The sequence below is a fragment of the Hippocampus guttulatus genome, chromosome 16 (genome assembly GCF_054856545.1).
Source record: "Hippocampus guttulatus isolate MCC_2025c chromosome 16, RoL_Hgut_1.0, whole genome shotgun sequence".
NCBI classification, from domain to species: domain Eukaryota; kingdom Metazoa; phylum Chordata; class Actinopteri; order Syngnathiformes; family Syngnathidae; genus Hippocampus; species Hippocampus guttulatus.
Window position 1 is genome coordinate 8,015,807 of NC_141276.1, and position 13,232 is coordinate 8,029,038.

Sequence of the window (13,232 nt, forward strand, 5' to 3'; positions counted from 1 at the left end):
GTTACAGAACTTGCGAAGTGAATTCAATGATTTGTTGTTCAACACGTTCCAAGATAACTGCTCAAAGCACACTGACTGACAACGATTTAGTACTGAATTGTGGCGATATAGCATTAAAATCCCCCTTCCAACTATACAACTTAAACACATTCATTTGCATCAGTTCATTCAGCACAATTGGTATTTATGAGTTATTTCGTTCTTTTTTTAATGAGCCCTTTCCTGCCACGACAATGTGCAGTTAGCTAGCGAGCTAGCCAGCTATGTCCGCACTAAAAATGTTTCTTCCTTGGAGAACAGCTTCCTGCCATTACTTAAATTCTCAGCCCGAGTAAAAGGGCACGCCGGGGGGATATATTTCAGCCAGTGGGGGCTTTCAGTGGCTATATTTTCGCAGCTCCAACATGTAGGGATGTGTAAGCATGAGAAAGACGCTGGACAAAGTAGTTTTGTACATAACATTTTTTTTAATGGTTTGAATTTGGCAGAGTTCTGATATGTGTCATGTTTGGAAGAAATACTTAATTTTATTTTGAAGGGACTTGGAGGATACCTGTTTTGTAAGTTTAGTTTCAGGGGCAACTCATTGTGAGGGGCAACCCAGCTGAGTCTATCATATGAATGTATTAATGTATACTGTATACACAAATAAAATACATTTTGACGTATTGATTTTTGAACGTGATCGTTCAGTAAGACCATTAAAAAATGGGGTATGAAACTACTTTTCATTGAGAAAACCACAAACTTTTTTTCCAAAGCATTTATTACTTTCATTGAATTTAGAGACAACGGGGTCCATATTGTATGGAACCCTCCACAATTATATCACCGGTTGTTATTCAGTAGCGTCACTTCCCTGAAAAAGAAGAGTGTCAAATTTTATGAGTCGTCCTTGAGAGATTGTATATTTGCTGCTTAAAATCAATATGTTACCTTTCCAGCATCACGACTCTTGGCCCTCAGCTTGTTGACCTGGGACTCTGCGATGTCAGCACGCTCTTGAGCCTCTTCGAGCTCATGCTGGACCTTCCTGAGCCTGGACATGTGAGTGTTGGCCTGCTCCTCCTGCAAGAGAAAATTGACGTTTCCGTTTTATGAATCAATGCTAATTTTTTTTTGTCAAATTGTAATGCTGTGGACTTACAGCCTCCTCGGCTTGTCTTTTGTAAGCCTTGACTTTCATTTGCAGTTTATCCACCAGATCCTGAAGCCTCGTCCCGTTCTTCTTGTCCTCCTCAGTCTGCACAGGTAAACGTGTGACGTTGTCACTGCTGTTCCAAGATGGAAAGCTGTGAGTTGTGGTGAAGTGGAACACACCTGGTAGGTCAGTTCCTTCACTCTCCTCTCATATTTGCGGACACCTTTAACAGCATCAGTTCCGCGTCTCTGCTCAGTCTCGACTTCGGTTTCCAGTTCACGGACCTGAAAAAAATGCACACAAATTTTATAACATAGTAGAAATATTGGGATAGATTCTTCTTGCACAGACACACTGGCAGTTGTTCAGAAATTCTGCAGACTCTAAAGTTCCACCTGGGAATTGATTTTAAGGTTTTGTTGCTTACGCATAAAATGTTAGCTTAGCGTCTTCCTAATTTGCGGATTTCGTGGTACCTTACGGCCACAACATGCTGGTGTTTTGGTGACTCTGGAAGCTAAAAAGTGAGCAGGTTCTAGAACATTCTCCATCCAGGCTCCAGTACTGTGGAATTCTTTACGTATGCAAATTAGAGCAGCTACCTCTGTAATGTTGAAATCTCAATTTAGAACTTGTTGGTTCACTTTTGTATTTGGTAAAACCACATGGAATGCAACTAATGACTTGCTCTGCCTCACGAACTGAGATCTGTATTTTGGCCTGTTTTACTGCCGCCTCTCCTCTTGTGACCTATGGACCTGTGAGGCCCTTTGAAAATCTTTTGTGTCTAAGGGCTGTATGAATAAACATGACTAAACAATAAAATTAGATGAATTCTCTTGTATGGCCTCTGTATGTGCGGTCCATACCCTCGACTCGAGTTTCTGGAGCTGCTTTTTGCCACCCTTCATGGCGAGGTTCTCAGCCTCATCCAGACGGTGCTGCAGGTCCTTGACAGTGACCTCCAGGTTCTTCTTCATCCTTTCCAGGTGAGCGCTGGTGTCCTGTTCCTTCTTCAGCTCCTCAGCCATCATGGCAGCCTTAGGTGTTGAGATGTTACACAAATTATTTGCAATTTCTTACCAATCATTGCATCGTCTCTGGGTTTGTGAGTAGACTCACATCAGTGATAGCCTTTTTGGCCTTCTCCTCAGCATTTCTTGATTCCTGAACGGCATCGTCCACTTCACTTTGAATCTGGACGAGATCGGACTCCAGCTTCTTCTTGGTGTTCAGTAGACTGGTGTTCTAAAATTTTGAAAGAAAGTTATTTTGAGACACATGATGGCGGAAGTCATCTCGACGTCAGCTAACGGAAACCACACCTGAGAGTGAAGCAGCCCGACACGCTCGCTAGCATCGACCAGCTCCTGCTCGGCCACTTTGCGTCCCCTCTCTGTCTGTTCAAGAGCGGCTCTCAGCTCCTCGATTTCAGCCACCATCAGGCCATTTCTACGTTCTACCATGGCAACCTGTTCCTTCATGTCTTCCTGGCCTCTGACAGCATCGTCAAGGTGCAATTGGGCATCCTGACAAAAACCAAATCATCAGTTGTATGTTCATTAGCATTTTTTGAAGCAGAGACGAGAAGCTCACCTTAAGTTGTCCCTGGATATTCCTCAGTTGTTTCTGGGCTTCAGCAGCCTGCCTGTTGGCGTGGCTCAGCTGAACCTCCATCTCATTCAGGTCCCCCTCCATCTTCTTCTTGATTCTCAGGGCGTCATTCCTGCTCCTGACCTCAGCATCAAGAGTGCTCTGCATAGAGTCATTCACTCTCTGGCTGTTCCTCTTGATCTGCTCCATCTCTTCGTCCTTCTCGGCCAGCTTCCTGTCAACCTCACCCTTGATCTGGTTGAGCTCCAGTTGCACGCGGAGAATCTTGGACTCTTCGTGCTCCAGTGTGCCCTGTGCGCAAGAAATGTGACCTCAGTAACGTTGAATACAGAAAGGCATTGTTTTGTCACGTCAGCAACACAATTTTAAACTTAGCACAGAGTATCACGTTGATTAGAATTCATGCTACTATCATGTGATACCTCTGCCTCTTCAAGAGCGGTCTGAATCTCAGCTTTTTCACTTTCGACCGTCTTTTTCGCTTTTTCCAGCTCATAGATGCTTTTTCCGGTCTCCCCAATCTGTTCAGTTAGATCCGAGATCTCCTCTGCAGTTCAAAAACATTTTGATTATGATTACAATTATCAACGATATTTTTCGAAATAACCATTGTGGTCATTTCTCCTGGATGTAGACTGCAAAGTGACGCACGCTGCAGGTTCTTGTTCTCCCTCTTCAAGGTCTCCAGCTGGTCTAGAGCCTCCTCATACGAGTTCTTCATCTTGAACAGTTCAGTACTGAGAGAACGGGCCTCCTTCTGGGATCCTTCCAGCTCCGCCTGGCCCTCCTCGAACTTCTGCTTCCATTCTGCCAGGACCTGAAAGGTTTTAGACGTTTAGAAATGAAGTACGATGCAGGACTGTATTTCACTCAGGTCATTCAATTCAGTTGCTAGCTCACCTTATCAAAGTTCCTCTGCTTCTTGTCCAAGTTAGCAGCCAGGGCATTCGCTCTCTCCACATCGATCATGAGGTCCTCCACCTCCCCTTGCAGCCTCTGCTTGGTCTTTTCCAAAGAGGCACACTTGGAGTTCACAGCTTCAATGGACTCCTCGGCTTCCTGGAGACGCTGGGCAAGCTTCTTCCTGTAATGGGCAATATTTTTTGGGGTTGTCATTTATGTGTAGACAATTGTACACACTTAAGACGTATAAATAGAATTCCGAGAGGTGTCCAAATGATTTACTTGGCCTCCTCCAGCTCCTCGGTGCGCTGGATAGCATCGGTCTCATATTTTGATCTCCACTGCGCCACCTCACTGTTGGCCTTGGACATTCCTCTCTGCAGCTCCGCTTTGGCCTCCTGTTCCTCCTCAAACTGCTCTCTGAGCAGATCGCAGTCGTGGCGGGCAGACTGGACGGCATGGGCCAGGGCGTTCTTGGCCTATAAAGTCAAAACAAGAAGGACAGCAGAAATGGCAGATGAATACTGGATAGAAGGATGGTTCTAAATATTCGGTCTTCTACCTTCACTTCCTCCTCAATGTGTCTCTTCAGCTCTTCAATCTGCTGAGTGTAAGCCTGCTTGCCCCTGGTCAGCTGGGAAATGAGAGCTTCCTTCTCTTCAAGTTGACGAGCGAACTCACCTGAGCAACAATATATGCGTGATTGATTCCGCGACGACCACTTGGTGTGGGAAATCAAACTGAATGTGTGTCGGCTGACTCACCGTTCTCTGTTTGCAGTCTTGCCTTCAGTCCGCTCAAGTCATTCAGCTGCCGTACATTCTCGTCATTTTTGGACTTAATTTCACTTAACTGGTCTTCAAGAGTTCTGCACATTTTCTCCAAGTTGCCCTGCAAAGACGAGTTCATTTCAAATCATCTTCCAATGACGAGGTCATGTTTTTGATTTGTTTTCCATGATGTTTGGATCCAGAGTACGATGGGAGTTTTCACAAAGGCTGATACAAACCTTTGCTTTAGCAACAGCCTCCATGTTGCTGGAGAGGTCGTCAATCTCCATCTTGTACTCGCTCTTCTCCTTCTCCAGCTTCTGCTTGACACGCTGGAGGTTGTCGATCTGCTCGCCCAGCTCTGCGACGCTGTCGGCCTGCTTCTTGCGCAGAGCGGCAGCCGTGGCCTCGTGCTGCAGGGTGGACTCTTCCAGATCACGACGCAGCTTCTGGAACTCAGCCTCTCGCTTCTTGTTCATCTCAATCTGCGCGGCCGTGGCTCCGCCGGCTTCCTCCAGCCTCTCGCTGATCTCCTCCAGTTCCCTGGAGAGGTCAGCCCGCTGCTTCTCCACCCTGGCTCGGGCAGCCCTCTCAGCCTCAATCTCCTCTTCCAGCTCCTCAATACGAGCCTAGGTTTGAGGATCGTATGGACAATTAAGAGTATTACCTGAAACACAATGAGGTCTTCATATCAACTCGAATAAAATCTCCGATTTACCTGGAGCTCCTTAATCTTCTTCTGGAGCTGAGCACCGAGAGACTGTTCGTCTTCAATCTTGCTGAGCAGCTGGCTGGTCTCAAAGTCTTTCCTTTGAGTGGAAAGGAAAAATATAAGCTCCATTGTATTGGTGTTTGCAGCAGGGAGGAGATTTATACATCCACATACTGCATATTTATAGATAGATATTTTCTCTTACTTTTTGATTTTCTCTTCAGATTGTTGTTTATCATTCTCCAGGTCCATGATGGATTCCTGGGCCAGTTTCAGATCACCCTCGAGCTTCCTCTTGGCCCTCTCGAGATCCATGCGGAGCTTCTTCTCTTGCTCCAGTGAGCCCTCAAGCTGTTACATGACAGTTTTGTAGGAATGACATTTGAACGATATTCTGCCTGATTTCACCTAAGTCCTTCAAGTCATCAGAATGGTGTTCTTACGTCATCCACTTGCTGTTCCAGCTTTGTCTTGGCCTTGGTCAGAGTGTTGACTTTGTCTTCCTCTGCCTGAAGATCGTCCAGTGTTTGCTGGTGGGCCTCCTGAAGGGCTTTCTTCTCTTTTGTTAACTTGGCAATCGACTCATCTTGAGATGCCATCTCCTCCGTCAGGTTTTTCACCTAAAATATTCAGGCAATATGTCATTTCCATTTTTTTCTGCCCGTGAGAATCGAAATCGAGTCCAAGTCAAAATGAGGTTCACCTTGTTTTCAGTGGCATGTTTCTCCTTCTCCACTTTAGCCAAGGTGAGTTCCAAATCATCAATATCTTTCTTCAGCTCTGAGCATTCGTCCTCCAGCTTCCTTTTCTTCGACGTCAGCTCAGCGTTGATTTCTTCTTCATCTTCCAGTCTCTCGGTCGTCTCTTTGAGCTTGGCCTCAAGCTGGATCTTGCTCTTAATGAGCCCCTCACACCTTTCCTCGGCATCTGAGAGGTTCTCACTTTCCTATTATTAAAAATGAATCTTGTTAGTATGAACTAAAAAACGTTTTTTTGGCACAAGAAGAAGTGATGTTTCAGCTCTGCGAGTGATCTGGTAACGTGTCTCAGAGATCACTCACAGATGCCACTTGCAGTTGCAGGTCATTCTTCTCCTGTAAGAGAGAAACCATTTTCTCCTCCAGTTCTTTCTTTTTGGCCAGAGCAGTCGCCAGATCAGCTTGCATTTTGCCATAATTCTCCTTCATCTGCGCCAGCTCTTTCTCAGTCTCAGCACTCTTGAGGAGTGGCTTGATCTTGAAGTAAAGATGCATCCAGGGCCAGTTTTTCACATTCATGAATGAGCGCACGTTGTACTGGATGGTGAAGATTGCTTCTCTGTGAAACACAGCATGAACGAATTTTGATTCGCCGTGTGTTGTGCTTGGCGCCATGTGTGTTTTTTCCAGCGAAAATGTATTTCTACCTCCTCTCCATCATCTTCACAAACTCTTTCCTCATGAGGTATCCTCGGCAGAGAGCCTGAGTCATGGTCACCAATGCAGCCAGTTTCTCATCTCGCATCTCCTCCAGGGTACCCAACAGACCGGCTTTGAAGAACACCTGTGCGGGATTAAATAATAGTTGTAAATTGCCAATCTACGCACAAGCTATCCTCAAACAAAATGGAGCTATTCGTGACACACCTTAGTGTGTCCAAATCTGTACTGAGTGTGATCTACGTCAATGGAGCCCAGCAGTTTCTCCGCAGCCTTCTTGTTGTCAATGAACTGACCCTCGGGGATGACACTGGCGTTCAGTACTTTGTATCTGCAAGAGAATGTGAAACCTGTTTCGTTTACCGAATCGTAGGTCATCTAAAAAACAACTTGCGTTGATTTTTTTGCAGCGACCTTTGCTTGAAATCACCGTAGAGGATTCTGCTGGGGAAACCCTTCCTGCAGATTCTGATGCCCTCCAGCACACCGTTGCACCTCAGCTGGTGGATGACCAAGAAGTTCTCCATAAGACCTGAACATTGTTCAAAATATTTCATTGGAGACTCAAATGAGTGTTGAGAGTTAAAAAGCCCAAAAGTAGGACAACATCAAACCTGGGGTCTTAGTTTCATTGGGAATCAGGCAGCGCACAAAGTGAGGATGAGTGCTCCTTAAGTTGGTCATCAGTTTGCCCAAGTTCTCCTAAGAGGTGAAATATCATCATTGTAACAACCATCAACTAGTCGATATCACTTTAATTCAGACCGATGCCAGGATGAGTCTTCACTCTTGAGTTTCACAGATACTAACATTTTGTACTGATACCACTGGTCCAATTTCAATGAATGCAATGGCCGATAATTGTCTTTCTGACACACATGATGATTCACTGATGTGTCAAATGGTCGCAATGTTGCACCGACTACTGGCAAGGAAGATTTATTCATTGGCAGAGATTGGGGGGGGGGGGGGGGCTTCAGTATCTGTGGCTGGTATCGGCACCCTTCATGAGTACCCAATACCTTGAATAAGGCCTGCATCAACCCAATACCTGGTCATACCTGGTATTGGTATTCGTCCACCTCTGTGAAATATTCACATATATGATTGATGACTTTACCCTGAACAGAGCCGAGACAGTCTGGAAGGAACCACCCTTCTTTTTTCCACCTCCCTTCTTGCCACCACCGCCGGACTCTGTTTTACAAATGACATTATCATTATCTGCAAACCCAAACAACATTTCCAATACTTCCAGTATGAGCTTCATACCTTCACCAGAAGCATGGGCAGCATACAACATGCACAGCAGTTTGTTTGAGGACTTCTGGTAGAGTTGCACAACGGAGTCATTCAGTGGGTCCTTGTTCTTGTCCAACCAGCCAGTGATATTGTAGTCCACTGTACCGGCATAGTGGACCAATGAGAAGTGAGCCTCGGCCTTGCCCTTTGCCGGTTTTGGCTTCTCAAAGGCCTTGGTCTTGCCAAGATGCTGATCGTACAGCTTGTTCTTGAAAGAGGAGTCCGTGGCCTTGGGGAACATGCACTCCTCTTCAAGGATGGAAAAGATGCCCATTGGCTATTGGGGGAAATAGCGTCGGTCATTTCGGAAGGAGCTCTGAGATTCATCATCATTTTCTCAGATAGCGGCAAGCACATTTTACTCACCTTCTCAATAAGCTCAATGCAAGCAGCCAAGTCCATGCCGAAGTCAATAAAGTCCCAATCAATGCCTTCTTTCTTGTATTCTTCTTGCTCCAGGACAAACATGTGGTGGTTGAAAAACTGTTGCAGTTTCTCATTGGTGAAGTTGATGCACAGTTGCTCCAAGCTGTTGTACTACAGGATGCAGCCATACAGTCCATGATAATTCATTCATTGATGTCAAGTGTACGGATCGTAAATTGCCTGAAATGTTGTCATGTCACTTACATCGAAGATCTCAAACCCAGCGATATCCAGCACCCCGATGAAGAACTGTCTTGGCTGCCTGGTGTCCAACATCTCATTGATGCGGATGACCATCCACAAGAACATTTTCTCATAGACGGACTTGCACAAAGCCGAGACGGAGTTGTTGACCTAGAAAAAGTTTCGTGTCGTTTTAAATCTTAACATTATTTTAGAGAAAAAAAAAACAGCAATACCAATCGTGGGTATAAGTTGTTTACCTGTGGGACGGTCTGACCTTTGGTGACAAATTCATTCCCAACTTTGACTCGAGGGTAGCACAGAGCTTTCAGCATGTCAGCTGAGTTCAGGCCCAAGAGGTAAGCGATTTTATCAGCCTCTGGAGAAAAGACAAAAGAGTTTCACCTTGTGAGGTTTTTGTATTGTGTGCGTGGAGACATCACAGCATTTGTGTGGTTTACCCTCAGTGCCATCGGGTTCCGCCTGCTCCTCACGCTGCTTCTGCTTGAATTTCATGTTCCCATGTTGCATCACGGCACCAGTCAGCTTGAAGATGCTAACCTTTTCCTCGGCGGTGAAGCCCAGGATGTCAATAGCAGTCTGCATTCATACAGAAAACATTGACATCATCATCACGCCAACGCTTTTTGAAGCGAGGTTTTTCTTTGTCGCGATTATGCGAATCGTCATATCTGACTCACATCTGTTGCGATGAACTCCTCAACGTCATTGATGCTCTTGACGGTGATTTCACCGTGGCTGATCATTGGGTAGTCGTACGGGTTGGTGGTGATCAGAAGAGCCTCTGGAATAAAGTTGAAGGGACAAATCAGTTTTCTATTTTACAGATTTTTGGGGGGGGACATTTGATGTCACGTGACATACCGAGCAATTCGGGCTTGTGTCCGGTCATCAGCTGATAGAAGATATGATAGCTCCTCTCCGCAGACAACTGGAAGGTGACACGGGACTTCTCCAGCAGATCTTATCATTTGTTCAGACAAACGGGAATTGACATGGAGCCGACTTTGCTTTTGTGCCGCGCATGCGGTGACTGAAAACTCACAAGTTTCAATATCAGCTGAGGCCAGTTTGCCGGTCGAGCCAAAGTGGATTCTGATGAATTTACCCTGAATGGATGATCGGGCACGTGTCAGCTTGGCTTGTTCACAGTAAATATGCGGGTGTTGAAGTCAAGCGACTTACGAAACGAGAGGAGTTGTCATTCCTCACAGTCTTGGCATTACCGTACGCCTCCAGCAGAGGGTTGGCTGCAATGATTTGATCTTCCAGGGAACCCTACAAGGGCAGAACGATGCCGTCAGCAGATTTTTAGCCGACTGACGAATGAGGCTCCACCAAGAGAAGGCCACGTGTTCTTTCTTTTGGGAGGGTTTTTTTTCAACATTCATTTCTCATATAGTCCCACCTTCAATGCCAAAATTCAAACATATGCCGGAAGTGGGTATTTGCCAAGGTCTATATGGATTGGGCTGATGCTCTTTTGAATGTCATTCTAGTTTTACCTGCATCTTCCCGGATGTCTCAACTTTTTTGCCTCCAGCAACTGCAATTGTTGCAAAGTACTGGATGACACGCTTGGTGTTGACAGTCTTTCCGGCACCGGATTCTCCACTTTGGGACAACATGAACAATATTAATAGCTCGTGTTGTGTTCAGTACTTTATGAAATATCATGTTGGTTTTTTTTTTGTCCAGATGCGTTGAAACTCACGTGATAAGGACAGACTGGTTCTCGCGATCTATGATTGAAAGTAAAAATAAATAAGTCGCATTGATCGAAAGTTGATCAAAAATGCGATTTTATAAAAGTTTATTGTGATGTTTACCAGTGAGCATGAACTGATAGGCGTTGTCAGAGATGGAGAAGATGTGGGGCGGGGCCTCAATCCTCTTCTTGCCTCTGTAGGCCACAACCACCGTTTGGTCGTACACGGGAAGCCACTTGTAGGGGTTCACCACGACGCAGAACAGGCCGGAGTAGGTCTGGGAAGAGATTGCATCGCTCTAGTAAAGCTCCCCACTTGTGACGAATCCATGACTTGGGTTCAAACCGGACTCACGTAGATCATCCAGGATGCAAAACGCTCTTTGAGGTTATACAACACAGCAGGCTCGTTGAGGTGGGTCATCATGGCCATGTCCTCAATTTTATCGAACTTGGGAGGGTTCATTGGATGGATGTCATCTTCTTTGACGGTGACTGTCTGCAGGGCAAATCAAGTTTGTTTTTGTTTCTTTCAGAGGATTTGCTAACACATCGAATTAATGCTCCTCGGCTACAGTATGTCACACTATGATCATTCTGAGCTATTTTGTGAGCGAAGGTCTCGTAGGTTTAACCCTTTCGCGCACTTATAATGATAACCTGTAACCTGATAAGATGATAAACTATCTACTATAGTAACCGCTGTCCCCGAAAGGGTTAATTTGGAACCTAAATTGCACTTACCTTTTTTGAAATTAATGTCTCCACAGTGGCTTTGCCCCCCTCCCTTTTGATGAGTTTGCCCCTGAGGTAGATCTCCTCGGGATCGGTGACAAAGTAGGCTGTTTTGGCATCAAAGGGAGCAGTCTGAGCCGCAATCCGCTCCTTCTCTGGCTTGCGCAGGTACATGGCCGCCACGCCATACTGCTCCATTTCCGCGTCGGTGCTCATGGTGGCACTTTAATGGAGACTGCGACAAGGCACGGTTCAGATATTCTATCTTTCACATTTGTCTTTTTTTTTTTTTTTGCAAATCGCCAACAGAGATCGTAATTACCTCTTATGGTCCCAACAGAAGATGAAAATCGGATTTGGTCTTATGATCCTAGGAATAAGGGAGATGAAAGATGAGTCAAGGTTTGCATATTTATTTGAAAATATGACCACCAAAAAAAGAAGAAAAAAAAACATCGATGCCATTTCTTACTAACCTGTGTTGGAAGCCTACCGGTTATTGTCCGAGTCCTGGGCGCTGTCTTTTATAGAGGAGGCCAGTCTCCTTGGTAGGTGTGCCCTGCTCGATTTGGTCATGTATTCTTGTCATGTTGTCGCTAATCCTGTGACATTGACATTTAACGTGATTGTGTTGCCTTGTGCCTAGTTTTATGGTTGTCGTGTATTCTATCCCCACCCGACCCCCCTTTGCCGAAGCTAAAGGTAATAATAATAAAATTGAGAAATTATTCAGTTGAACAATTACAAGACACCAGCAGTGCGATATAGTTAGAATCCAGTTGTGTTATTGTTGAAATTGAATTGCTAAAATGTTTAGATATTATATTTATCACACTGATATAATAATAATAATAATGCATTTTATTTAAAAGCACCTTTCATGCCACCCAAGGGCACTGTACAGACAGTGTTGATACACTTAAAAATGAATCTAAACTAAAAAAAAAAAAAAAAGAAAGATGACGATAATGGGATTCGGCGCCGCATATTTGAGGTTGCTTGGGATCTACGATGCGCAAATGTTGTTTCCGACTCAATTATCAGCGACATGTGATCATCTTGACATGGTGCACCGTGCCAGGCGCTGGCTTGGTTGTAGAGAAGCACGCAAATGTCATTGGTATACAGTTGCAGAAAAGTTAGGCTGAGCGCCATGCCAGAAAACTTGAGGAGGGATTACATATCCTCTTGGAATGCGGTGGATGAACAGTTGTCATCGAGACTCAGATAAGACTCCGAATTAGTCCCGTGCAATAAACAAGATGGTAGAGATGCCATGATCAATAAAAGCACAAGGCAAGACCAATGTCAATTTCCAAGAATGGCGTTGACAAAACGCCTATTCCATTTTAGCACATTTCATTCTTAACTCATTCAGCACCAGCCAATTCTGGACCAAGTCTGAAAAGACGTTTAAAAACGTCTTTGGGAGTGAATGAGTTAATGTGATGAATCTGTTTTATTTCCAAATATGGTTTGTTGAGTCAAGCTTTGCTGCTGCCTTTTAAATTTAAGGGAGATGACCTTGAAGCAAAGCAAAGTGCTAGACACACATGGTATTTCAAACAAGGTCAAATGTTTTCCCAGATGGCCTAAATAGAATTGATTCTGACATCTACTCGAGTTGAGTTAAAGTTCACCATCTGTCATTTTATTGGGCTTTTTTTATTTATTTATTTTTTAGCTGTACCTGTTGCACTGGTTTTGCTTTCGGTTCTATTTTCGGAAAAGCAAAGGTCTACAGGTGGTGTCGTAAATAGGTGGCAGTTCCCTGGCGCCGAGATGCATCATGCGGCGAGTTGTTTGACACCTTGCGGCTTGTCGTTCATCTCCAATAAAGTTGTGGTTTGTTAATGTAGCGCATGACGACTTCTTGGGTCACCTTGACTTCAGCTGCGAAGACGCGGTGCCATTGTTCGGAGCGGTGTTGCAGCTCAGATCAGACTGGCATCGTGGTGGCGTCACTATTGAACTCGAACCTCTTGAATTTGTCAAGTTAAATATAGCGTGAGTGTAATGGACCTAAAGTAGAGAAATTCTTGCCAGCTTTTCATGTCTCCTGTGTGGAGTCCGATTCTTACGATGGGCTTTGTCGGAAACTAGCAATAGCGTCATAATTTCACATTACCTGATCGTCTGAGCATTTATGTAAAAATATTTCTCCCCATAGCACGTTCTTGTGGCTCTAGATCCTTTTAAAGTGCCCGCCCCCTGCCGATCAACTCCCCCCCGACATCAAGCCCTTGAACTGAAATAAAACACCTCCAAAATGTTTTGAGACAAGGAGTCTGACACACTT

At 44.9% G+C, this 13,232-nt stretch overlaps 1 protein-coding gene across 1 annotated transcript; it reads right to left on the reverse strand.

Moving 5' to 3' along the window:
* Positions 1–748: 748 nt before the first annotated feature.
* LOC147192876 (myosin heavy chain, fast skeletal muscle) lies at positions 749–11,149 on the reverse strand. Its single transcript, XM_086132803.1, has 39 exons — positions 10,943–11,149; positions 10,554–10,697; positions 10,320–10,476; positions 10,205–10,232; positions 9,996–10,104; positions 9,676–9,768; positions 9,536–9,599; positions 9,355–9,453; positions 9,171–9,274; positions 8,931–9,069; positions 8,730–8,848; positions 8,491–8,640; positions 8,227–8,397; positions 7,831–8,137; positions 7,679–7,755; positions 7,173–7,260; positions 6,973–7,090; positions 6,766–6,889; positions 6,546–6,682; positions 6,202–6,457; positions 5,844–6,086; positions 5,584–5,760; positions 5,346–5,491; positions 5,147–5,237; positions 4,668–5,057; positions 4,423–4,549; positions 4,221–4,339; positions 3,941–4,137; positions 3,656–3,839; positions 3,407–3,572; positions 3,178–3,302; positions 2,738–3,046; positions 2,467–2,670; positions 2,264–2,389; positions 2,011–2,181; positions 1,321–1,425; positions 1,148–1,243; positions 937–1,068; positions 749–859 (listed from the first exon to the last, which is right to left on the reverse strand). Exons 1-39 carry the CDS (start codon positions 11,147–11,149, stop codon positions 839–841), a joined length of 5,820 nt encoding a protein of 1,939 aa, XP_085988929.1. The 3' UTR covers positions 749–838.
* Between the last annotated feature and the right edge of the window lie 2,083 nt (positions 11,150–13,232).